At 49.2% G+C, this 27,496-nt stretch overlaps 2 protein-coding genes across 4 annotated transcripts in view; one reads left to right on the top strand and one right to left on the bottom strand.

Moving 5' to 3' along the window:
• The window catches only part of LOC140420867 (magnesium transporter NIPA2), a 33,453-nt gene extending 14,627 nt beyond the window's left edge, over positions 1 to 18,826 (top strand). For all 3 annotated transcript variants that reach the window (XM_072504965.1, XM_072504964.1, XM_072504966.1), the window contains 3 exons: positions 13,758 to 13,848; positions 15,614 to 15,774; positions 16,571 to 18,826. In XM_072504965.1, coding sequence (XP_072361066.1) covers positions 13,758 to 13,848; positions 15,614 to 15,774; positions 16,571 to 17,190 — 872 coding nt within the window. In that variant the 3' untranslated portion in view covers positions 17,191 to 18,826. The remainder of the gene's footprint in view (positions 1 to 13,757; positions 13,849 to 15,613; positions 15,775 to 16,570) is intronic.
• Positions 18,827 to 19,699: 873 nt separating this feature from the next.
• Positions 19,700 to 27,496, bottom strand: part of timm8a (translocase of inner mitochondrial membrane 8 homolog A (yeast)) — a 29,557-nt gene continuing 21,760 nt past the window's right edge. Inside the window, exon 2 of the mRNA XM_072504967.1 lies at positions 19,700 to 20,100. Coding sequence (XP_072361068.1) covers positions 19,942 to 20,100 — 159 coding nt within the window. The 3' untranslated portion in view covers positions 19,700 to 19,941. The remainder of the gene's footprint in view (positions 20,101 to 27,496) is intronic.

Below are 27,496 nucleotides of genomic sequence, written 5' to 3' on the forward strand. Positions count from 1 at the left end.
CCTGTCCCCCATACCCCAGTGATCCCCTGCTTCTCCTGTCCCCCATACGCCAGTGATCCCCTGCTTCTCCTGTCCCCATCCCCCAGTAGCCCACTGCTTCTCCTGTCCCTGATCCCCCAGTCATCCCCTGCTTCTCCTGTCCCCCATCCCGCAGTGGTCCCCTGCTTCACCCATTCCCCCAGTGATCCCCTGCTTCACCCATTCCCCCAGTGATCCTCTGCTTCACCCATTCCCCCAGTGAGCTCCTGCTTCACCCATTCCCCCAGGGATCCCCTGCTTCACCCATACTCCAGTGATCCCCTGCTTCACCCATTCCCCCAGTGATCCTCTGCTTCACCCATTCCCCCAGTGATCCCCTGCTTCACCCATTCCCCCAGTGATCTCCTGCTTCATCCATTCCCCCAGTGATCCCCTGCTTCACCCATTCCCCCAGTGATCCCCTGCTTCACCCAGTCCCCCAGTGATCCCCTGCTTCATCCATTCCCCCAGTGATCCCCTGCTTCACCCATTCCCCCAGTGATCCCCTGCTTCACCCATTCCCCCAGTGATCCCCCACTTCACCCATTCCCCCAGTGATCCCCCACTTCACCCATTCCCCCAGTGATCCCCTGCTTCACCCATTCCCCCAGTGATCCCCTGCTTCACCCATTCCCCCAGTGATCCCCTGCTTCACCCATTCCCCCAGTGATCCCCTGCTTCATCCATTCCCCCAGTGATCCCCTGCTTCACCCGTTCCCCCAGTGATCCTCTGCTTCACCCATTCCCCCAGTGAGCTCCTGCTTCACCCATTCCCCCAGTGATCCCCTGCTTCACTCATCCACCCAGTGATCCCCTGCTTCACACATTACCCCAATGATCCCCTTCTCCACCCATTCCCCCAGTGACCCCCTGCTTCACCCATTTCCCCAGGGATCCCCTGCTTCACCCATACTCCAGTGATCCCCTGCTTCACCCATTCCCCCAGTGATGCCCTGCTTCACCCATTCCCCCAGTGATCCCCTGCTTCACCCAGTCCCCCAGTGTTCCCCTGCTTCATCCATTCCCCCAGTGATCCCCTGCTTCACCCATTCCCCCAGTGATCCCCTGCTTCACCTATACTCTAGTGATCCTGCTTCACATATAGCCCAGTGATCCCCTGCTTCACATACACTCTAGTGATCCCCTGCTTCACAGATACTCCAGTGATCCCTGCTTCACCCATTCCCCAGTGACCCCTTGCTTCACCCAATCCTCAGTGACCCCCTGCTTCACCCATTCCCCAGTGACCCCCAGCTTCACCCATTCCCCCAGTGAGCCCCTGCTTCACCCATTCCCCCAGTGATCTCCTACTTCACCCATTCCCCCAGTGGTCCCTGTTTCACCCATTCCCGCAGTGATCCCCACCTTCACCTATACCCCAGTAATTCCCTGCTTCACCCATTCCCCCAGTGATCCCCTGCTTCACCCATTCTCCCAATGATCCCCTGCTTCACCCATTCCCCCAGTGATCCCCACTTCACCCATTCCCCCAGTGATCCCCTGCTTCACCCATTCCCCCAGTGATCCCCTGCTTCACCCATTCCCCCAGTGATCCCCTGCTTCACCCATTTCCCCCAGTGATCCCCTGCTTCATCCATTCCCCCAGTGATCCCCTGCTTCACCCATTCCCCCAGTGATCCTCTGCTTCACCCATTCCCCCAGTGAGCTCCTGCTTCACCCATTCCCCCAGTGATCCCCTGCTTCACTCATCCACCCAGTGATCCCCTGCTTCACACATTACCCCAATGATCCCCTGCTCCACCCATTCCCCCAGTGACCCCCTGCTTCACCCATTCCCCCAGGGATCCCCTGCTTCACCCATACTCCAGTGATCCCCTGCTTCACCCATTCCCCCAGTGATCCCCTGCTTCACCCATTCCCCCAGTGATCCCCTGCTTCACCCATTCCCCCAGTGATCCACTGCTTCACCCATTCCCCCAGTGATCTCCTGCTTCATCCATTCCCCCAGTGATCCCCTGCTTCACCCATTCCCCCAGTGATCCCCTGCTTCACCCAGTCCCCCAGTGATCCCCTGCTTCATCCATTCCCTCAGTGATCCCCTGCTTCACCCATTCCCCCAGTGATCCCCAGCTTCACCTATACTCCAGTGATCCTGCTTCACATATAGTTCAGCGATCCCCTGCTTCACATACACTCTAGTGATCCCCTGCTTCACATATACTCCAGTGATCCCCTGCTTCACCCATTCCCCAGTGATCCCCTGCTTCACCCATTCCCCAGTGACCCCCTGCTTCACCCATTCCTCAGTGACCCCCTGCTTCACCCATTCCCCAGTGACCCCCAGCTTCACCCATTCCCCCAGTGATCTCCGACTTCACTCATTCCCCCAGTGATCCCGTTTCACCCATTCCCCCAGTGGTCCCTGCTTCACCTATTCCCCCAGTGATCTCCTACTTCACCCATTCCCCCAGTGATCCCGTTTCACCCATTCCCCCAGTGGTCCCTGTTTCACCCATTCCCCCAGTGATCCCCACCTTCACCTATACCCCAGTGATCCCCTGCTTCACCCATTCCCCCAGTGATCCCCTGCTTCACCCATTCTCCCAGTGATCCCCTGCTTCACCCATTCCCCCAGTGATCCCCCACTTCACCCATTCCCCCAGTGATCCCCTGCTTCACCCATTCCCCATGATCCCCTGCTTCACCCATTCCCCCAGTGATCCCCTGCTTCATCCATTCCCCCAGTGATCCCCTGCTTCATCCATTCCCCCAGTGATCCCCTGCTTCATCCATTCCCCCAGTGATCCCCCGCTTCACCCATTCCCCCAGTGATCCCCCGCTTCACCCATTCCCCCAGTGATCCCCTGCTTCACCCATTCCCCCAGTGATCCCCTGCTTCACCCATTCCCCCAGTGATCCCCTGCTTCATCCATTCCCCCAGTGATATCCTGCTTCACCCATTCCCAGTGATCCTCTGCTTCACCCATTCCCCCAGTGATCCCCTGCTTCACCCATTCCCCCAGAGATGTCCTGCTTCACTCGTTCCTCCAGTGATGTCCTGCTTCACCCATTCCCCCAGTGATCCCCTACTTCACCCATTCCCCCAGTGATGTCCTGCTTCACCCATTCCCCGAGTGATCCTCTGCTTCAGCCATTCCCCCAGTGATGTCCTGCTTCACCCATTCCTTCAGTGATGCCCTGCTTCACCCATTCCCCCAGTGATCCTCTGCTTCACCCATTCCCCCAGTGATCCTCTGCTTCACCCATTTCCCCAGTGAGCTCCTGCTTCACCCATTTCCCCAGTGATCCCCTGCTTCACTCATTCCCCCAGTGATCCTCTGCTTCACCCATTCCCCCAGTGAGCTCCTGCTTCACCCATTCCCCCAGTGATCCCCTGCTTCACTCATCCACCCAGTGATCCCCTGCTTCATACATTCCCCCAATGATCCTCTGCTCCACCCATTCCCCCAGTGATCCCCTGCTTCACCCAGTCCCCCAGTGATCCCCCGCTTCATCCATTCCCCCAGTGATCCACTGCTTCACCCATTCCCCCAGTGATCCCCTGCTTCACCTATACTCCAGTGATCCTGCTTCACATATGGTCCAGTGATCCCCTGCTTCACATACACTCTAGTGATCCCCTGCTTCACATATACTCCAGTGACCCCTGCTTCACCCATTCCTCAGTGACCCCCTGCTTCACCCATTCCTCAGTGACCCCCTGCTTCACCCATTCCCCAGTGACCCCCAGCTTCACCCATTCCCCCAGTGAGCCCCTGCTTCACCCACTCCCCCAGTGATCTCCTACTTCACTCATTCCCCCAGTGATCCCGTTTCACCCATTCCCCCAATGGTCCCTGTTTCACCCATTTCCCCAGTGATCCCCACCTTCACCTATACCCCAGTGATCCCCTGCTTCACCCATTCTCCCAGTGATCCCCTGCTTCACCCATTCTCCCAGTGATCCTCTGCTTCACCCATTCCCCCAGTGATTCCCCACTTCACCCATTCCCCCCAGTGATCCCCTGCTTCACCCATTCCCCCAGTGATCCCCTGCTTCACCCATTCCCCCAGTGATCTCCTACTTCACCCATTCCCCCAGTGATCCCGTTTCACCCATTCCCCCAATGGTCCCTGTTTCACCCATTCCCCCAGTGATCCCCACCTTCACCTATACCCCAGTGATCCCCTGCTTCACCCATTCTCCCAGTGATCCCCTGCTTCACCCATTCTCCCAGTGATCCTCTGCTTCACCCATTCCCCCAGTGATTCCCCACTTCACCCATTCCCCCCAGTGATCCCCTGCTTCACCCATTCCCCCAGTGATCCCCTGCTTCACCCATTCCCCCAGTGATCTCCTACTTCACCCATTCCCCCAGTGATCCCGTTTCACCCATTCCCCCAGTGATCCCCTGCTTCACCCATTCCCCCAGTGATCCCCTGCTTCATCCATTCCCCCAGTGATATCCTGCTTCACCCATTCCCAGTGATCCTCTGCTTCACCCATTCCCCCAGTGATCCCCTGCTTCACCCATTCCCCCAGTGATGTCCTGCTTCACTCGTTCCTCCAGTGATGTCCTGCTTCACCCATTCCCCCAGTGATCCCCTACTTCACCCATTCCCCCAGTGATGTCCTGCTTCACCCATTCCCCCAGTGATCCCCTACTTCACCCATTCCCCCAGTGATCTCCTGCTTCACCCATTCCCCCAGTGATCTCCTGCTTCACCCATACCCCCAGTGATCTCCTGCTTCACCCATTCCCCCAGTGATCCCCTGCTTCACCCATTCCCCCCAGTGATCCCCTGCTTCACCCATTCCCCCAGTGATCCCCTGCTTCACCCATTCCCCCAGTGATCCCCTGCTTCACCCATTCCCCCAGTGATCCCTGCTTCACCCATTCCCCCAGTGATCCCCTGCTTCACCCATTCCCCCATTGATCCCCTGCTTCACCTATACCCCACTGACTCCCTGCTTCACATATACTCCAGTGATCCTGCTTCACATATACTCCAGTGATCCCCTGCTTCACATACACTCTAGTGATCCCCTGCTTCACCCATACCCCAGTGACCCCCGCTTCACCTATTCCTCAGTGACCCCCTGCTTCACCCATTCCCCAGTGACCCCCAGCTTCACCCATTCCTCCAGTGAGCCCCTGCTTCACCCATTCCCAAAATGACCCCCTGCTTCACCCATTCCCCCAGTGATCCACTGCTTCACCCATTCCCAAGTGACCCCCTGCTTCACCCATTCCCCCAGTGATCCCGTTTCACCCATTCCCCCAGTGGTCCCTGTTTCACCCATTCCCCCAGTGATCTCCACCTTTACCTATACCCCAGTGATCCCCTGCTTCACCCATTCCCCAGTGACCCCCTGCTTCACCCATTCCCCAGTGACCCCCAGCTTCACCCATTCCCCCAGTGAGCCCCTGCTTCACCCTGCTTCACCCATTCCCCCAGTGATCCCCTGCTTCATCCATTCCCCCAGTGATCCCCTGCTTCACCCATTCCCCCAGTGAATTGAGGGGGAATTGGTCAGAACATTGAATACAGGAGTTGGGACGTCTTGTTGAAGTTGTACAAGACATTGGTACGGCCACACTTGGAATACTGTGTACAGTTCTGGTCACCCTAGTATAGAAAGGATTATTAAACTGGAAAGAGTACAGATTAACTTACTTGCCTTGCAGGTCAGCTGTTGAGTTCGGGAGTGAGAGCTGGGACCTTAGAATCAGCGCGGGAATTTTGAAAAGCGCGGGGGCTGCGAGACAGAGGGGACCATTTAACAGGTTGCTGTCTGTGGTGAGGTGAGTACAGATTAACTTACTTGCCTTGCAGGTCAGCTGTTGAGTTCGGGAGTGAGAGCTGGGACCTTAGAATCAGCGCGGGAATTTTTGAAAAGCGCGGGGGCTGCGAGACAGAGGGGACCATTTAACAGGTTGCTGTCTGTGGTGAGGTGAGTACAGATTAACTTACTTGCCTTGCAGGTCAGCTGTTGAGTTCGGGAGTGAGAGCTGGGACCTTAGAATCAGCGCGGGAATTTTGAAAAGCGCGGGGGCTGCGAGACAGAGGGGACCATTTAACAGGTTGCTGTCTGTGGTGAGGTGAGTACAGATTAACTTACTTGCCTTGCAGGTCAGCTGTTGAGTTCGGGAGTGAGAGCTGGGACCTTAGAATCAGCGCGGGAATTTTGAAAAGCGCGGGGGCTGCGAGACAGAGGGGACCATTTAACAGGTTGCTGTCTGTGGTGAGGTGAGTACAGATTAACTTACTTGCCTTGCAGGTCAGCTGTTGAGTTCGGGAGTGAGAGCTGGGACCTTAGAATCAGCGCGGGAATTTTGAAAAGCGCGGGGGCTGCGAGACAGAGGGGACCATTTAACAGGTTGCTGTCTGTGGTGAGGTGAGTACAGATTAACTTACTTGCCTTGCAGGTCAGCTGTTGAGTTCGGGAGTGAGAGCTGGGACCTTAGAATCAGCGCGGGAATTTTGAAAAGCGCGGGGGCTGCGAGACAGAGGGGACCATTTAACAGGTTGCTGTCTGTGGTGAGGTGAGTACAGATTAACTTACTTGCCTTGCAGGTCAGCTGTTGAGTTCGGGAGTGAGAGCTGGGACCTTAGAATCAGCGCGGGAATTTTTGAAAAGCGCGGGGGCTGCGAGACAGAGGGGACCATTTAACAGGTTGCTGTCTGTGGTGAGGTGAGTACAGATTAACTTACTTGCCTTGCAGGTCAGCTGTTGAGTTCGGGAGTGAGAGCTGGGACCTTAGAATCAGCGCGGGAATTTTGAAAAGCGCGGGGGCTGCGAGACAGAGGGGACCATTTAACAGGTTGCTGTCTGTGGTGAGGTGAGTACAGATTAACTTACTTGCCTTGCAGGTCAGCTGTTGAGTTCGGGAGTGAGAGCTGGGACCTTAGAATCAGCGCGGGAATTTTGAAAAGCGCGGGGGCTGCGAGACAGAGGGGACCATTTAAAAGGTTGCTGTCTGTGGTGAGGTGAGTACAGATTAACTTACTTGCCTTGCAGGTCAGCTGTTGAGTTCGGGAGTGAGAGCTGGGACCTTTCTCCTTTAAATAAATTTTTAAAAAAAAATTCTAGTGTTTAAGGTGGGAACAGGAAGTCGACCCGCGGACGTCTGGGAAGACCCTCACCAATAAATTCTGGTGGAGAGGAAACCCGAGACACTACACGTGTAGTGTCTCCCACCCGCCCTCCTCCTCTAACCTAATAATAAAACCCTTTGGTGTGAGGTAAGTACCATATTTTATTATTGTTATTAATAATTTTTATTCGTTATTTTTATTTTTTTTTATATATAAAATTTTTTTAAAATTTAGTTGTTAGCCAGATCTTGGTAGAAAGTTAGAGGAATGGCAGGGAAGGGAGTGCAATGTTCCTCCTGCAGGATGTTTGAGGTGAGGGATGCCGTTAGTGTCCCTGCTGATTTTACCTGCAGGAAGTGCTGCCATCTCCAGCTCCTCCAAGACCGAGTTAGGGAACTGGAGCTGGAGTTGGAAGAACTTCGGATCATTCGGGAGGCAGAGGGGGTCATAGATAGCAGCTTCAGGGAATTAGTTACACCAAAGATTGGAGATAGATGGGTAACTGTAAGAGGGACGGGGAAAAAACAGTCAGTGCAGGGATCCCCTGCGGTCGTTCCCCTGAGAAACAAGTATACCGCTTTGGATACTTGTGGGGGGGACGACTTACCAGGGGTAAGCCATGGGGTACGGACCTCTGGCACAGAGTCTGTCCCTGTTGCTCAGAAGGGAAGGGGGGAGAGGAGCAGAGCATTAGTAATTGGGGACTCTATAGTCAGGGGCACAGATAGGAGATTTTGTGGGAGCGTGAGAGACTCACGTTTGGTATGGTGCCTCCCAGGTGCAAGGGTACGTGATGTCTCGGATCGTGTTTTTCCGGGTCCTTAAGGGGGAGGGGGAGCAGCCCCAAGTCGTGGTCCACATTGGCACTAACGACATAGGTAGGAAAGGGGATAAGGATGTCAGCCAGGCTTTCAGGGAGCTAGGATGGAAGCTCAGAACTAGAACAAACAGAGTTGTTATCTCTGGGTTGTTGCCCGTGCCACGTGATAGTGAGATGAGGAATAGGGAGAGAGAGCAATTAAACACGTGGCTACAGGGATGGTGCAGGCGGGAGGGATTCAGATTTCTGGATAACTGGGGCGCTTTCTGGGGAAGGTGGGACCTCTACAGACAGGATGGTCTACATCTGAACCTGCGGGGCACAAATATCCTGGGGGGGAGATTTGTTAGTGCTCTTTGGGGGGGTTTAAACTAATGCAGCAGGGGCATGGGAACCTGGATTGTAGTTTTAGGGTAAGGGAGAATGAGAGTATAGAGGTCAGGAGCTCAGATTTGACGTCGGAGGAGGGGGCCAGTGTTCAGGTAGGTGGTTTGAAGTGTGTCTACTTCAATGCCAGGAGTATACGAAATAAGGTAGGGGAACTGGCAGCATGGGTTGGTACCTGGGACTTCGATGTTGTGGCCATTTCGGAGACGTGGATAGAGCAGGGACAGGAATGGATGTTGCAGGTTCCGGGGTTTAGGTGTTTTAGTAAGCTCAGGGAAGGAGGCAAAAGAGGGGGAGGTGTGGCGTTGCTAGTCAAGAGCAGTATTACGGTGGCGGAGAGGATGCTAGATGGGGACTCATCTTCCGAGGTAGTATGGGCTGAGGTTAGAAACAGGAAAGGAGAGGTCACCCTGTTGGGAGTTTTCTATAGGCCTCCAAATAGTTCTAGGGATGTAGAGGAAAGGATGGCGAAGATGATCCTGGATATGAGCGAAAGTAACAGGGTAGTTATTATGGGAGACTTTAACTTTCCAAATATTGACTGGAAAAGATATAGTTCGAGTACATTAGATGGGTCGTTTTTTGTTCAGTGTGTGCAGGAGGGTTTCCTGACACAGTTTGTTGACAGGCCAACAAGAGGTGAGGCCACATTGGATTTGGTTTTGGGTAATGAACCAGGCCAGGTGTTGGATTTGGAGGTAGGTGAGCACTTTGGGGACAGTGACCACAATTCGGTGACGTTTACGTTAAGGATGGAAAGGGATAAGTATACACCGCAGGGCAAGAGTTATAGCTGGGGGAAGGGAAATTATGATGCCATTAGACGTGACTTGGGGGGGATAAGGTGGAGAAGTAGGCTGCAAGTTTTGGACACACTGGATAAGTGGAGCTTGTTCAAGGATCAGCTATTGCGTGTTCTTGATAAGTATGTACCGGTCAGGCAGGGAGGAAGGTGCCGAGCGAGGGAACCGTGGTTTACCAAAGAAGTGGAATCTCTTGTTAAGAGGAAGAAGGAGGCCTATGTGAAGATGAGGTGTGAAGTTTCAGTTGGGGCGATGGATAGTTACAAGGTAGCGAGGAAGGATCTAAAGAGAGAGCTAAGACGAGCAAGGAGGGGACATGAGAAGTATTTGGCAGGAAGGATCAAGGAAAACCCAAAAGCTTTCTATAGGTATGTCAGGAATAAGCGAATGACTAGGGACAGAGTAGGACCAGTCAAGGACAGGGATGGGAAGTTGTGTGTAGAGTCTGAAGAGATAGGCGAGATACTAAATGAATATTTTTCGTCAGTATTCACTCAGGAAAAAGATAATGTTGTGGAGGAGAATGCTGAGCTCCAGGTAAATAGATTAGATGGCATTGAGGTAAGTAGGGAAGAGGTGTTGGCAATTCTGGTCAGGCTGAAAATAGATAAGTCCCCGGGGCCTGATGGGATTTATCCTAGGATTCTCTGGGAGGCCAGGGAAGAGATTGCTGGACCATTGGCTTTGATTTTTATGTCATCATTGGATACAGGAATAGTGCCAGAGGACTGGAGGATAGCAAATGTGGTCCCTTTGTTCAAAAAGGGGAGCAGAGACAACCCCGGCAACTATAGACCGGTGAGCCTCACGTCTGTAGTGGGTAAAGTCTTGGAGGGCATTATAAGAGACAAGATTTATAATCATCTAGATAGGAATAATATGATCAGGGATAGTCAGCATGGCTTTGTGAAGGGTAGGTCATGCCTCACAAACCTTATCGAGTTCTTTGAGAAGGTGACTGAACAGGTAGACGAGGGTAGAGCAGTTGATGTGGTGTATATGGATTTCAGCAAAGCGTTTGATAAGGTTCCCCACGGTAGGCTATTGCAGAAAATACGGAGGCTGGGGATTGAGGGTGATTTAGAGATGTGGATCAGAAATTGGCTAGCTGAAAGAAGACAGAGGGTGGTGGTTGATGGGAAATGTTCAGAATGGAGTTCTGTCACAAGTGGAGTACCACAAGGATCTGTTCTGGGGCCGTTGCTGTTTGTCATTTTTATCAATGACCTAGAGGAAGGCGCAGAAGGGTGGGTGAGTAAATTTGCAGACGATACTAAAGTCGGTGGTGTTGTCGATAGTGAGGAAGGAAGTAGCAGGTTACAGAGGGATATAGATAAGCTGCAGTGCTGGGCTGAGAGGTGGCAAATGGAGTTTAATGTAGAGAAGTGTGAGGTGATTCACTTTGGAAGGAAAAACAGGAATGTGGAATATGTGGCTAATGGAAAAGTTCTTGAAAGTGTGGATGAGCAGAGGGATCTAGGTGTCCATGTACATAGATCCCTGAAAGTTGCCACCCAGGTTGATAGGGTGGTGAAGAAGGCCTATGGAGTGTTGGCCTTTATTGGTAGAGGGATTGAGTTCCGGAGTCAGGAGGTCATGTTGCAGCTGTACAGAACTCTGGTACGGCCGCATTTGGAGTATTGCGTACAGTTCTGGTCACCGCATTATAGGAAGGACGTGGAGGCTTTGGAGCGGGTGCAGAGGAGATTTACCAGGATGTTGCCTGGTATGGAGGGAAAATCTTATGAGGAAAGGCTGATGGACTTGAGGTTGTTTTCGTTAGAGAGAAGAAGGTTAAGAGGAGACTTAATAGAGGCATACAAAATGATCAGAGGGTTAGATAGGGTGGACAGTGAGAGCCTTCTCCCGCGGATGGAAATGGCTAGCACGAGGGGACATAGCCTTAAACTGAGGGGTAATAGATATAGGACAGAGGTCAGGGGTAGGTTCTTTACGCAAAGAGTAGTGAGGCCGTGGAATGCCCTACCTGCTACAGTAGTGAACTCGCCAACATTAAGGGCATTTAAAAGTTTATTGGATAAACATATGGATGATAATGGTATAGTGTAGGTTAGATGGCTTTTGTTTCGGTGCAACATCGTGGGCCGAAGGGCCTGTACTGCGCTGTATTGTTCTATGTTCTATGTTCTATGTTCTAAGATTTACTAGGATGTTGCCGGGACTTGATGGTTTGAGTTATAAGGAGAGGCTGGATAGACTGGGACTTTTTTCCCTGGAGCGTAGGAGGCTTAGGGGTGATCTTATAGAGGTCTATAAAATAATGAGGGGCATAGATAAGGTAGATAGTCAACATCTTTTCCCAAAGGTAGGGGAGTCTAAAACTAGAGGGCATAGGTTTAAGGTGAGAGGGGAGAGATTCAGAAGGGCCCAGAGGGGCAATTTCTTCACTCAGAGGGTAGTGAGTGTCTGGAATGGGCTGCCAGAGTTAGTAGTAGAGGCGGGTACAATTGTGTCTTTTAAAAAACATTTAGATAGTTACATGGGTAAGTTGGGTATAGAGGGTTATGGGCCAAGTGCGGGCAACTGGGACTAGCTTAATGGTAAAAACTGGGCGGCATGGACTGGTTGGGCCGAAGGGCCTGTTTCCATGCTGTAAACTTCTATGATTCACCCATTCCCAAAGTGACCCCCTGCTTCACCCATTCCCCCAGTGATCCCCTGCTTCACCCATTCCCCCAGTGATCACCTGCTTCACCTATACCCCAGTGATCCCCTGCTTCACATATACTCCAGTGATCCCGCTTAACATATACTCCAGTGATCCCCTGCTTCACCCATTCCCAAAGTGATTCCCTGTTTCACCTGTACCCCAGTGATCCCCTGCTTCACCTATACCCCAGTGATCACCTGCTTCACCCATTCCCCCAGTGATCCCCTGCTTCCCACTGAATCTCCACCTTGACTCCGTGCTTCCCACTGAATCCCAGTGACCCCCTGCTTCCCACTGAGTCCCCCAGTGACCCACCTGCATGACGCCTTGCTTCTCCTTCCCCTCCGGACCTCGGCTTCTCCCTGATGCCCCACCCCAGTATTCCCTGCTTCTCTCCCCTGCCCCGTGCCTCCATTTCTCCCTGCCTCCCACCCCGGTGTCTCGCTGCTGCTTCCCTCCTGCCATCCTCTTGAATCCCTTATTTTCTCCGCCCACCCCCCCAGTGTCTCACTGCCTCTCCTCTCCTCCCCCCATTGTCACCCTGCTTTTTTCCCCATCTCAATGTCTCCCTCCTTCTACCTCCCCCATGTTAACAATCTTATAAACTCCTATTTGTATGTTTTATGACTGTGTCTTTAATGTAGGATAAAATGAAGTGTTTCTCCTGTTCTGAACGCTGCCTAACAACAGGTGTGGATTGCATGGCTTTTAAAGATTAATGAGAGACAACGGTCATTGAAACCAAGATTTAAGGTATTCACATCTTGAGACAATGGCAGCAGTACCTGTGTTTACAGTGATCAGACTGCTAGTCTCCAAAGTTCCAGGAATCATAGAATCCTTACAATGTAGGAGGCCATTCGGCCCAGCAAGTCTGCACCAACCTTCTGAAAGAGCACCCTGCCCTATCCCTGTAACTCACCTAACCTGCACATCTTTGGATACTAAGAGGCAATTTAACACAGCCAATCCATCTAACCTGCACAATTTTGGACTGTGGGAGCAAACCGGAGGACTCAGAGGAAACCCATGCAGCCACAGGGAGAATGAAAGGAAAAAGATGGGAATGTCAGGTTGTAAACAGTAATGCTTTAAACTGTCCATTTACTTCCAAGAATAAAGAGACGAGGTCTCAATGTTAGGCAATAAGCATGTCTACCTGGATACAAAGCCCATTTGATTCATGGTTCCATGAAGATGTCTTTGAGAAGGGAAGGGTTTCCAAGACATCCCTGCAATTCTCAGAGAAGCAGATTGCCATGGTCGGGGAGAGAGGGAGCAGCTAGAGGCAGATAGTCTCTGATTTCCTGTGCAGGAATGAGGGAGGGACCTCGCACTTGGATTGAAAACACCAATGTCATGACGATTTGTAACAAGGCTGGAAGATTGCCTAGTTTGTGATAGAGGGAGAATCACCAAGAAAAGCCCTCACTGTGTTCTGGAGTTAAATATTAGCAGGCTAAGAAAGGACAAAAATGGAAGTCGAACCTCAGGAGCTAAAAGTCTCTTTGGATTGGGTCCAGGAAAATTGAATGTCTACTAAGAGACAGTGTAAGGTAGATATGTGAAGTGATTTATTCAGTTCTAAAAGTAAAATAGGAAAGTGCTGCTCCAAAGTTTAAAGGAGAAGTTGTCTCCAAAAATAGTGTTTAGTCAATTCATAGATTATCATAGAATTTACAGTGCAGAATTGTTTTTAGTTTGCTATTTAAAGTAAAAGTCTTAAAATGTGGAATCTTTTTGTGTCATCCTGGAAGTTCATATTTGTCTCAGTGGGGATTTGTCTCCCTGCTTTATCACACACCCCCACCCGTGTCTTCCTGCTCATCTCCCCCCATTGCCTTACCTCAGTGTCTCGCTACCCCTTATAATGCAGCAGGGCTGCAGGTTGTGTCACACTTCGTGAAATGGTTCTACTTTTTCTGGCTGTAGGTGACTGTAGCTCAAACATTGGGTATCTGGTTCAGGCTCTAACTCTGTCTATCCTGTTTTGCAGTGGGTTTGGGAGAAGCTGCAAATTTTGCTGCCTATGTCTTTGCCCCAGCGACTCTGGTCACTCCGCTGGGAGCCCTCAGTGTCCTTGTGAGGTGAGCAAGCCCCTGATATAACCGTTCCAGCTGCAATATAACTCCCTCTTGCTGACCTGAAGGAATTGCCTCGCTGCTCCTCTACAGTCCCAGAGATCCCAGCAACTTGACAATCCATTTACACATGGCCATTTTGTGTACAGACAAAAATTGCAGGACTGTGATTCTGCCATCAAGGCAGTTCAGTAAAGCCTGACACTGCCCAATCTTGAGGTCCACGTCAGTGCATTTTTCAGATGTAGGCGCTGTGCAATCGGCACTGGAAAATTCCTCTCTCTCCTCCTCCTCCATCCTCCTCCTGGCCCCCATGCTGGTCCACCCCCAAAGCACTGTGACATTGAGACCATTCCTCACATCTCCACCTCAGAGTACAACATTAGACAAACCCAGGACTGGAACTGCAATCGGGTAATCAAAGTTGGTTATAAACACTGAGGGCAGATACAGCACGGGGTTAGATACAGAGTAAAGATCCGTCTACATTGTTCCCATCAAACAGTCCCAGGACAGAAACAGCATGGGGTTAGATACAGAGTAAAGCTCTCTCCATACTGTCCCCATCAAACACTCCCAAGACAGGTATAGCACAGGGTTAGATACAGAGTAAAACTCCCTCTACACTGCCCCCATCAAACACTCCCAGGACAGGTATAGTACAGGGTTAGATATAGAGTAAAGCTCTCTCCATACTGTCACCATCAAACACTCCCAAGACAGGTATAGCACAGGGTTAGATACAGAGTAAAACTCCCTCTATACTGTCACCATCAAATAATAATAATTAATAATAATAATTGCTTATTGTCACAAGTAGGCTTCAATGAAGTTTCTGTGAAAAGTCCCTAGCCGCCACATTCCGGCGCCTGTTCGGGGAGGCCGGTATGGGAATTGAACCCGCGCTGCTGGCATTGTTCTGCATTACAAGCCAGCTGTTTAGCCCAGTGTGCAAACCAGCCTCTAAACCAAATACTCCCAGGACAGGTACAGCACGGGGTTGGATACAGAGTAAAGCTCCCTCCACACTGTCTCCATCAACACTCTCAAGACAGGTATAGCACAGGGTTAGATACAGAGTAAAGCTCCCTCTACACTGACACCATCAAACACTCCCAAGCCAGGTACAGCATGGTGTTAGACACAGAGTAAAGCTCCCTCTACACTGACCCCATCATACACACTCAGGACAGATATATTCTGGAGACTGGTCCCATTCCTTAAATGACAAGAGCGGAATCTGAGAAAGCAAATACTAGCCCTCCTCCACCCAATCCTTGCACTATCTGCAAACAAGGGAGCTGCAGCTTAACTTCAGATCTCGGGAAACATGTTGGTCCTATCAGTTTCTCATCATCACATCTTCATTTAAAGATTCTTTTCTTTAGTTGTTTGAATTAGTTTTATACCCTTCGGGAAATTGTCTGGTAACTACAGAATCTTGGAATAGCCTGTTTTCCTTTTGATTTCACATTTGAAAAGATCACTAGAAGTTGAGAGAAAGAATGAGCCCTTGGCACAGAACATAGCAAAAGCTACTATGGATGGTGTTCGGTCCAATTTAAAATCTTGTCATTTGTAGGAAGATGTGAAGATTGCAGGAGATGTAAAACGTAAGGGAACATGTGTCTAGATTTCAAAATGCTCTCCTTCCCATCCTACAAATTGTGTAGAGTTGTTTTTTTCTGAGATTGGGAGCAGTGTTTGTCAATTCCAGTATTGCTGGGCTCTTGCACCTGATAATCCGATGTCCCTGCTTCCTTCACTCCAGTGCGATTTTATCCTCTTATTTTTTAAACGAACGCCTGAACCTACACGGAAAAATGGGCTGCATCCTGAGTATTTTGGGTTCAACAGTGATGGTAATCCATGCTCCACAAGAGGACGAGGTCGACACCTTGACTGAAATGGTGGAAAAGCTCCAAGATCCAGGTATGGCAAATATCAGTGTAAAAACACATTTTCATAATGACACAAAATCATTGATTTCCCCAACACAAAAGTTGCACCCTTCGGCCCCTTGAGCCTGTGCATCCTCTTTGGGAGAGCGAACAAGTGATTCCCTCTTCCTGGCATCCCTATAGGTTTTTCTAACTATTTATCTAATTTAACCCATTTGAAAGCTGCAATTGAGTCTGCTTGCACTGCTCTCTCAAGCAGTGCTTTCCTCAGTCATTACTCCCTTGAGTAAATACGTTTCTCCTAATTTCCCACATATTCGGGGCGGCACAGTGGTTAGCATGGCTGGCCAGGGACCCAGGTTCAATTTCTACCTTGGGTCACTGTCTGTGCGGAGTTTGCACTTTCTCCCTGTGTCTGCATGGGTTTCCTCTGGGTGCTCTGGTTTCCTCCCAGTCCAAATATGTGCAGATTGGCCATGCTAATTGCCCCTAGGTGGTATTACGGGAACAGGGTGGGGGATTAGGCCTGGGTAGGGTGCTCTTTCAAAGAGTCAGTGCAGACCCGACGGGCCAAATGGCCTCCTTCTGCACTGTAGGGATTCTATGATTCTACTGCCAATGATCCTGAATCGGTATTCTCAGATTTCTGCCCTCCTGCCAGTGGAAACAGTTTCACACTATATTCAGCAGTTTGGGACATTCTGAGCTGGATTTGTTTGGGTTGATCATCTGGCATGTGTTGTGATCCTATGTCTTGTACATTGTGCTGTAAAACATGAGGACCAACACTTCAGCTGTCTAATCCCAGCCTTGTGTCTGGCTTGCAGGTTTTATTGTGTTTGCAGTGTGTGTTGTAAGCAGCTGCCTGATCCTGATCGTGCTGGTGGCCCCACGTTATGGGCAGAAGAATGTTCTGGTCTACATCCTCATCTGTTCCGTCATCGGCTCCCTCTCTGTCTCGTGTGTCAAGGGCCTGGGAATCGCCATCAAGGAGCTATTTGTGGGTCACCGTGTGCTGGCACAGCCGGTGACCTGGATCCTGCTTGGGTGCCTAATAGTTTGTGTGAGCACACAGATCAATTATCTGAACAAAGCCTTGGACATCTTCAACACCTCCATCGTCACACCCATCTATTACGTTTTCTTCACCACTGCTGTTATGACCTGTTCAGAAATCCTGTTCAAGGAGTGGTACCACATGACCTTTGACAACATCTTGGGCACCATAAGCGGGTTTGTCATCATCATCCTTGGGATCTTCCTGCTCCATGCCTTCAAGAACATCAGCTTCACCCTAGGTACCCTGCCCCCATTTCTCAGGAATGGCGAGCCTGGCACTGTGTGGAGCGGGGCAATGAGAAGCCAGCAGTACCAAGCTCTGCCAGACCAGACAACTGAAATCCTCATCCACCCAAGTGAAGATGGGACCATGCGTTGTTTCAGCTGAAGCCTTGACTGGTAGGAAGCGGAATTGTCGATGATTTGTGCATTGAGATCAGAACACTTCCCATTGTTCCACAGAAATCCAATTCAGTGCTGCTCCAGAGATTGCTGCTTCCTGTTCAAGTGTCCACTTACTTCCTCCAGCCAGCATGTGCTGAAATTCCTTTCTTCCTTTTGTCTTGGTGTGTAATCCCTTTGCAGCTTGAGTCGATGCTGTGTAAACTGAAGACTGGCCCACAACCTCCACATATAGGTACATCAGCCTATTTGGAAGTTACTGCACCCAGAGGAGTGTCCTATTCCCCAGTACTGATAGAAAAGTTAGTGTGCTCCTTCTCTCAAAATATTTGCACAGTTGGAGTAGAGGGATCAGCTAGCGGGAGCCTCTCATTCAAACTTGTATAAGACTCCAAATATGAAGCTGCTGCAGGGCTGGTGCACATAGCTGGGATACACCCCCCCCCTCCCTAAAATACTACATCGCAGATACAAACTTAATGGGTCAGGAAACCAGTTTTATTACTGTGCACTATAACAAAAATAATTAGTTAATCCACAAAGCACAAACATAATTTGTTCATCTTTCACCAGCTGAGGACTCTACTTTGACAATATATGTACTAAATTGACTAAAGTTATAGTCTTCGGAAACATGTGCCAATACCAGGGGTGCGGTAATGAGCTCTGAGAAATGACAGTGCTGTCACCGCAAGGGTTAGGTATCAATACATTGTTTGAAGTTTTCCCATCGCAAACACCAGCAGTCACAGATGAGCAGCTGTCAATACTCACCGACACACCACAGAAAATTCGCCCCTCCTAGCACAACCTCCATTCAACAGCACACAGCATGATCTGAGATTTCAGCCTGAAAGGTTAATGGGACCATGTGCTCTCCTCCAATACGGGTTATTGCAGTGTGGGGTGCGCTTTTCTCTGTATCTAACCCCATGTTGTGCCTGTCTTGGGAGTGTTTGATGGGGAGTGTAAACGGAGCCTTACTCTATATTTAATAAAAATAATCTTTAAATAATAATAAACCGGAGCACCCAGAGAAAACCTATGCAGACACAGGGAGAACGTGTAGACTCTGCACAGCCAGTGACCCAAGCCGGAATCGAAGCTGGGACCCTGGCGGTATGAAGCAACAGTGCTAACCACTGCATTACCATGCAGCCCCAATCCTGTGCTGTACCTGTCCTGGGAGTGTTTGATGGAGACAGTGTAGAGGGAGCTTTACTCTGTATCTAACCCTGTGCTGTACCTGTCCTGGGAGTGATTAATGGGGACAGTGTGAAGGGAGCTGTGCTCTGTATTTAACCTTGTGCTGTTCCTGCCCTGGGAGTGGGTAGAAGCTTTACTCTGTATCTGATGCTGTGCTGTACCTGTTCTGCAAATGTTTGATGGTGACAGTGTAGAGGGAGCTTTACTCTGTATCTCACTCTATGTTGTCCTTGTCTTGGGAGTGTCTGACAGTGACCGTGCAGTGGATCTAAGAAGCAACTCACCTGTGGTTAAGAATTGTTGGGATGCGCCAAATGACTTCAGATTCCAGGCACTCATATTTAACATGCTCTGACTGCCACTGTTCTGTACTTACCAATTTTAAATGTCTAATAAAATATATTTTCATAACTGTGTGGCAGGTGTTTATCAGTGTGATTTAATAGAACTCTGCAGTTACTTCAGTAGAACACTACCTGTGGGCGTGTCGCCGAGCATCACTGCATCTGTACAGCGTGTGACAAGACCTGCTGTCTCTCTAATCAAACTAAATCAAAGGAAAATACTGTGGCAGCTGGAGATCCTAATTAAAAACAAAGTGCCGTAAAAACTTAGCAGCTCTGGTAACATCTGTGGAGAGAGGAACAGAATTAGTATTTCCAATCCAATACGTCTTCCGAACTGTCTCAGTTCCGAAGTTATATTGGAGTGAATCGTTTCTTCCTCCACAGGTTCTGCAGCCCTGCTGAGTTTTTGTAACACTTTCTATGTTTATCTGCAGAGACTGCGTGGTTGTGGAATGCAAAAGCAGGGACAGATCCACGTCCCGTCACAGTGTGAAAACTTTCAAACACGCCATATCGGCACCCTGCAGAAAATTGCAGTCACAGACCCCTGTTCCGTCACCATGGGGGTAATCTCAAACAAGCCATTCCATCACCGTGCGAGAAATCTCAAACACAGAGCCCCGTCCCGTCAGTGTTAGAAATCGCATAGAACCCCCCCCCCCCCATATCTCGTCAGCGTATAAACCGCACAGACCCCAGTCCCGTCAGTGTTCAAAATAACACAGACGCCCCATCCCCATCAGTGTGAAAATCACAGACTCTCTTTCTTCCGCCCCCCCACATCCCATCCGTGTGAAAATCACACGGACTCCTGTCCAGCCAGTGTTGAAAACACCAGTTTGTATGGACAATCTCTCTAGGCCCAGATTTAAGTATTCATCCTGAAGATAGTACACAGAATATTGCCGTGCTGTTTTATTGTATTGAATGCAGGACTGTATGTTAAAAATGCCACCATGCTTTTATTTCTGGATGGTGTAACGTTCATACAGGAAACTCAGTATCAAAGACATGTTAGCTTGAGTTAAGGTCCTTTTAAGGGCAGCCACGGGATAGCCGGTCCTGCAGGGCTGTGCCACAACCACAGAGCAATGCTGCCCATCCTACACTGTGCCCATCCTGCACTGTGCCACGTGTTGAGGCAAACCCTTTGTATTGCCGATCCACAGTCCTCTTCTGCCTGCTCAATCGCTCAGGCTCTCGGGTGACATCTTGCTTTTCTGCGTCTGTTCCAGTCGATTGAGGATGAACTGGCTGGTGTCGATGAAACGTTCCACACAGTTCACAAAGCAGGTTTCTGTTCTGCTGTCAAGCCGAGGGCCTGGTTTATCCATACATTTATCCTGCCATGGGAGAAAACAGACACCATCAGCAAGAAAACAATAGAGAACAGGGTGAAGTTTAACAAGGGGCTTTTGCCAGAATAGTGCAAATCCTCCAATTCGGAGGGAAATTGGGGCTATAGTAATGAAGATCCCAGATAATAGAGGACAGGATAGTGACCGCTTTCAAAATACGGGATGGGGGTCTCTGCATGAGAAAGTGATTTGAAGCATAGGAGCTGGAATAGACCATTCAACCCTCCTAGCCTATTGCACCATTCAGTAAATTCACAGCTGATCTTCTGCCTCAATTCCACCTTCCTGCACTACCCATATCCTTTAATCCCATAGTACAGACAGAATTGATCAACATTTTTACACATATTCAGGATTTGTATATTGGATAATGATATCAAACAAAGCTGTGACAAATAATGGGGTTGATCGACCTCAACAGGAGATAAGTTAGCATTATGGGCATGTAATTTCATAGAATTTACAGTGCAGAAGGAGGCCATTCGGCCCATCGAGTCTGCACCAGCCTTTATAAAGAGCACCCTACTTAAGCCCACGTATCTACCCTATCCTTGGAACCCAGTAACCCCCACTTAACATTTTTTGGACACTAAGGGGCAATCTATCATGGCCAATCCACCTAACCCACACATCTTTGGACTGTGGGAGGAAACCGGAGCACTGAGAGGAAACCCACGCAGATACAATGACCCAGCCTGGAATCGAACCTGGTACCCTGGAGCTGTGAAGCAATTGTGCTAACCACTATGCTACCGTGCAGAGAATTGAGAGCTGAGGCAATTTGGCAGAAGGGATAGGGACAGGCAATGCAGTCTTATTGGCACAGTTCACGTGCAGAGTCAGAGGATGGTTTGTATACCATATAGCTTTGAATGTGGTAGAACATATCGAGAGAGCAGTTAGCAAACTATGCGGGATCTAGGGCTTCAGAAAAAGGAAGAAATGAGTACAAAGGCCACAAAGTTATACTGAGCCTTTATAAAGCTCTGGTTCGGCCCCAACTAGAGTACTGTGTTCTGTTCTGGTCACCTAACTTTAGGAAGGGTGAGAGGAACTTGAGCTAAAAGGTTTGATTGGAGAATCTGAGGTCGTTCTCCTTGGGGAAAGGAGATTGAGAGATTTGATGAGCTTTACAAAACAGGGTTTAGAAAAGGAAGACAAAAGCTCATCAGCTATCGGATTGTACGAGGATGAGGGACTTGTCTAAGGTTGTGGGCAAGAGACACAGGGAGAATGTATAGAAGATCCGATCCCCCCCCGGCACCCCAAGGGGTAATTACTTGGATTTTGCTGTTCAAGAGGGTGATGGGAGTGGGGACGATCAATGACTTTAAGAAGAAAACCGAATGGAGACTTGAGAAAAATAAACTTGCAGTGCTTCAGATAAAGCAAAGGGAAGAAATTTACAGGACTGCTCGACAGAAAGCTGGCATGAACTCGACCAGCAGAATCGTGATGTAATGACTATGACTGTCTTGAATAAACTCATGACTTAAGCATCCACACTGTCTGGGATAGAGAATGCCAAAGTCTCACAACAAGTGAAGAAGTTTCTCATCTCAGTCCTGATTAGCTAATCCTTCATTTTGAGATCTGATCCCATGTTCAAGACTCCCCAGTTAATGAAATCTTCCTCCCAGCATCTACCCAGTAAAGCTCCTTAAGAATTTCTGATCACCACTTAATTTTATAAACTATAGAGAACATTGGTATAGTCAACTCAATCCCCTCATCGCAGGAAAGAGTTTGGTAACCTTCACCTCACTGTAAGGCAAGTGTATTGTCACATAATACAGTGTAGAGGGCCTTGATCAGATCACGCCTCCGATACCAAGACCTTTTTATTAGTTCATGAGATGTGGTCCTCACTGGCTGGGTCAGCATTTATTGCTCATTGTCCTGAGGGCAATTAAGCGTCAACCACATTAGGCCAGACCAGATAAGGATGGCAGATTTCCTGACCCAAAGGACAATAGTGGAACCAGATGGGTTTTTCCGACAATGGTTTCAGGATCATTAGACTTTTAATTTGATATTTTTTTGAATTCAAACCCGGATTCCCGGGAGCATTGCCCAGGGTCTCTGGATTACTAGTCCAGTGACAAGATCACCACGCCACTGTCTCCCCTTATACAACTATACTCAATTCCTTTGCAATCAGCGTGAGTAGAAAGGATGATTGTGCTATGCAATCTGAGTTTTTGGAAGAGGTGACAGATAATGACAGATGGAAGAATAAAAACATAGAAAATTGGAGCAGAATGAGGCCATTCAGCCCTGCTCCGCCATTCATTATGATCATGCCTGATCATTGAACTCTGCTTTCCCTCCAGATGTTTTGATCCCCTTCGCCCAGTGCAATATCCAACTGCTTCTTGAAAACATACAATGTTTTGGCCTCAACTACCCGTGATAATGAATTCCACAGTGTAACCAGTTAAAATGGCTAACTCCCGATTTAGAATGGCCAACCCCGATTTAAAATGGTGAACGGAAAAGGCTGATGGGAAAATCAGCCAACAGGACTAAAAACAAACAGCTGCAAGTAAAACTGTGTATTCGCCTCTGGGAAGGCCAGACAGAATTGATACCTGTAGCCATCAGCATAACACACCAGCCATCTGAATATTAATTAGCAATCCCCGGGAACAATGTGCAACAAATTAGACACACACAAAGGCAACCCAGACTTTTCGGCACCAGCAGGAGGCTACACAAAGAGGTGAACGACCACCCCAAAACCGCCCATCGATCAAGGAATCGCTCCAGCATTGGAGAATATCGAACCAAGTGATTGGAACAAAGTCCAATCACTTGGAACCAGGTACAGAGTCCGCCCCAAAAGGCGGGAAGCCCCTGGGGACTATAAGAATAGAGTCCAAGTTCAAATCGTCCTTCTTCATCCTTCGAGACCCTTCTGCAACAACCGCTCAAATCGTAAGTCTTACTTCAACGCTCGCTACAAGATAGGCGCTCCTAGCTATCGACCTGTACCAGCTTCGAATCCCGCAGGCTCAGAACCCATACGAAAGGCCATTCGTTTCCCTGACCTGGTGGGCCATTCCCAAAGTTAAGTATTGGCCTGTTAATTGTAGGAAGTAGCTTAGAAGTAGATTTTATACCTAAGTATTGATTACTGTATATAATAAATGTGCGTTGATTTAACTCTTACTAAGCGGTGTGTTGGATTATTGATCATTACTCGGACTATCAGAAAGATACCTGGCGACTCAAGAGCAAAGGGGATAGAACAAGAGCAATTAAACTAAGGCTAAAATAAAGTTAGCAACATTTTGGCGACATCCTGACGGGTCCCGATCTAGAAGTGGAAAACCACTCCGGGAGAACCCAAGAATTTGAATTAGAAATCCAATTGGAAATAGAAAACCACAAGTGTTCAAGCAGTTTTGATCAATAGTCATAATTCAGAAGTGTGTGTATGCATGCGTAACTAACAGGGCTATAAGGTAAAACTGATAGATTTTTGTTGCGTTAAAACTGTCGGAAGTTTGTATATCGGAAAGTAGCGAAAGCCGTACCCGTATTTACAACACCGCCTTAGCCCCCTGTTCCAAATTTAGAAGCAGTCGGATAGGCAAGATGGCAATGCAGCGCCTCATGAACCCCGAGGAATTTGCGGTGGCAGCGACCAGCAGCAGTAGAGTGGGACAATGTCTCATTTGGGAGGACGAAATCAGGAAATATCTCAAAGGGAAAGGATGGCCCCTTTGGAATGATTTCTGTGATAATGAGGAATCAGGTCCCGGGAGTATAGGACATACTTGGTGGGAGAACCGGAGCGAGATCCACAAAAAGAGCTTGGGAAAAGCTCGAAAGCCGATGGCAATCGTGTCTTGTTTGGCACAATTGCGAGGCACAGAGGAGGTCGTTAAGACGCTCCGCAATGAGGTTGAGGGCATACATCGGATGAGTAAGGTCGATGTAAGTGAAGTAGAAAGAGAGAATATGGAATTGGAGGAGGAAATTGGCAGCAAAAGATGGAGAGGTGGGTGAGGCCAAATGGGCTCACCAGTCTTGTCTGGCACATTTAATCAGCTTCCAGTCTCAATATGAAAATGCCTATCAGGGCACGCAACGTGCAGTCCTGGTACAAGAGGAGACAGAAAAACAGGTAGAGACATTACAGAATCAGTGTAGTGATCTCAAGGCAGCATTAAGAGCACTCCATGCTGCCACCACAGAACAAAGACAAAGCACGCTAGATCACGCAAAGTGCCGGAAGCAGATTGCAGAGCTGCAATCACTGCTTTCTATTCAAAAAGGTTTACAGGAAACCTTTGGGGAAAAATTAGATCAGGAAGACGGCCCTGATTGGGAAGAACTGAATGAAACAGCGCAGAATATGTTCAGGGAACATGTGCGCAGGGAAAGCCCCAAAAGAGAAAAGCGCCCCAACCCCCCACACAGCAGATAGTTCACGCTCCAATGAACCCTGTAACCACCCACTGCACAGCCACATCGGACGATGCAGAATTTCTATATTCCACCCCCTTAACAGTGACCCAATTATGGGATGACCGTTCCTCCCCACCTCAGACCCCCACCATTTCTTTGCCACAGTTAAACATCAGGCGACCATATACAGCCTGGATGAGCGAGAGCATGTAAAGCTCACAGTTTTAAGTTTAGATCCGTCAGTAGCAGCAGCCCTTCCCGACCCACAGAATGTAGGAGGAGGCACCCTTGCAGAAATGCATACCGCGATCCTGGATGCGATCGGGCATAAGTGGGGTGACCCCGTAGATGGCCTCAATAAGTGCAGGCAGGAAAAGACAGAACACCCCACAGCGTTTGCTGGACTCCTGTGGATTCATTTCACAGCAGTTTTCGGTAATTTAGACCGTGCCCATTTGTCCCAAGACGGTATGGCCAAATGGACCCGCACCCTTATCTCCCATGCCACAGAGGCAGGACAAAAAGCCTGTACAAATTATGACCCCTCAGAGGAAGCCCACAATGAGAAATGGGTTTTAAAAGATTGTCCCGCGCCTGGGAGCAGTCTGTACAAAGCAAACCCACAGTTAAAAATCCCGAAGAACAGCAGGCAGAAGCAGAAAAATCCGCAGTTAGGGAACCCGAGGAAGAGCAGGCAGACATGCATCCAGTTAAAACGCACCAGAACCCCGCATGGGTAAACAAAGGAAGGAACAGCCTCCCACAGAAACCACCAGAATGTTACAATTGCGGACAATTAGGACATTACGCACGAGAATGTCAAGCCCCCCCTGAAACAGCAATGGGATCAGCCCACAAATGCCCCCCGAACCAGCAAAGACACCAACAGCCCTGACCCCCCACCCAGGGAACCATACCCAAGGGAACAATGCATCAGAGAGCCTGCTCCACCTTATGTGCCCCAGGGGTCAGGTTACAACTGTGGGCAGCCAGGACACTTCGCCCGAGATTGCAGGAGACCCCACCAGCTAGACGAGCCCCCAGATATGAAAGAGAACACCACCCACAGCAGCTACAAGGTCCCAGCTGCCCCATGCAAACTGTGAGCGCTTACCCACCACTTCTCATGGCAGCGTTACCTCAGCAAGGCCACTTCATTTTTGTTTCACTCCTCCTTCCTTTCTTCTTCGGTCAGGCTGCACTCCCTCCATATGCTAATTACACCCCAGCCCAAATGTGATTTATGATGTCCCGTATTCTGATGGAACTGGCAGAATGGTTTATGTTGTGTGTACGTTTGTTAAACGTTGTATGTCAGACAGGAGAATTTCTCATTGCCAGACGCCAATTCACCTGAAACCTCTGAGGACTTGCCCACAGAGCCTCACCATTGCCAGACACTTGTTCAGAGGAACTAGCTTGTCGGCAGACACTTGTTCAGGTACCAGACGCCTGCTCGTAACTGCCGTTCTGGTTCGAAGGATAGAACCACTACGGCAGCCCCACCGCGATAACTACATTTTTGCCCGTTTTTGTCGGTTGCTCAGGCAGTGGAGAAACGGCTTGAGACCCGCCCTGCCTGGGAACCCCCCGCTGGTCAACTACGCTCGGGTAGGAGAGACACGGCATTGGTAGCCGTCCTACCCGGGGACTCCATCTAACTCTTACCCGTCGCGGCCCATAGGCACCTCATTTTGGCATTTTTCATTTCAAAAAGTTTTGTTTTGTTTAGGTAACCTTTAGGTTGCCGGCCATCTGCTATTTACATCCTGGAACATTTGGATGCTAAATCAGCACTGGTTTATTATTGGGAAGTGTACCGTGTCCTAAAATTTGTTTTTTTGGAAAAAAAATGAGGGAGTCACACATAGTGACCAATTATAAAGGGAATAATTGGCACCAAAGGACAGACACACTAGCATACAAGATATTAAACAAAGATAGTTACAGACACTATGCTTGTTTCTGCAGAACTCCAGAACCGGAGAAAACAAAGAAAGAAAAGGAAAGACAACAGCCATGAGGACTTCCTTCATATGGATCACCCTCATGTATATGGACTTGTAGCCAGTTAAAATGGCTAACTCCCGATTTAGAATGGCCAACCCCGATTTAAAATGGCGAACGGAAAAGGCTGATGGGAAAATCAGCCAACAGGACTAAAAACAAACAGCTGCAGGTAAAACTGTGTATTCGCCTCTGGGAAGGCCAGACAGAATCGATACCTGCAGCCATCAGTATAACAAAACACCAGCCATCTGAATACTAATTAGCAATCCCCCGGAACAATGTGCAACAAATTAGACACACAAAGCCAACCCAGACTTTTCGGCGCCAGCAGGAGCCTACACAAAGAGAGGTGAACGACCACCCCAAAACCACCCATCGATCAAGGAATCACTCCAGCATTGGAGAATATCAAACCAAGTGATTGGGACGAAGTCCAATCACTTGGAACCAGGTACAGGGTCCGCCCCGATAGGCGGGAAGCCCCTGGGGACTATAAGAATAGAGTCCAAGTTCAAATTGCCCTTCTTCATCCTTCCGCACCCTTCGAGACCCTTCTGCTGACCTTCTGCAACAACCGCTCAAATCGTAAGTCTTACTTCAACGCTCGCTACGAGATAGGCGCTCCTAGCTATCAACCTGTACCAGCTTCGAATCCCGCAGGCCCAGAACCCAAACGAAAGGCCATTTTGTTTCCCTGACCTGGTGGGCCATTCCCAACGTTAAGTATTGGCCTGTTAATTGTAGGAAGTAGCTTAGAAGTAGATTTTATATCTAAGTATTGATTACTGTATATAATAAATGTGCGTTGATTTAGCTCTTACTAAGCGGTGTGTTGGATTATTGATCATTACTCGGACTTGAACCACGTGGCGGTATCAGAAAGATACCTGGCGACTCAAGAGCAAAGGTGATAGAACAAGAGCAATTAAACTAAGGCTAAAATAAAGTTAGCAAC

Source organism: Scyliorhinus torazame, chromosome 5, assembly GCF_047496885.1.
Source record: "Scyliorhinus torazame isolate Kashiwa2021f chromosome 5, sScyTor2.1, whole genome shotgun sequence".
NCBI classification, from domain to species: domain Eukaryota; kingdom Metazoa; phylum Chordata; class Chondrichthyes; order Carcharhiniformes; family Scyliorhinidae; genus Scyliorhinus; species Scyliorhinus torazame.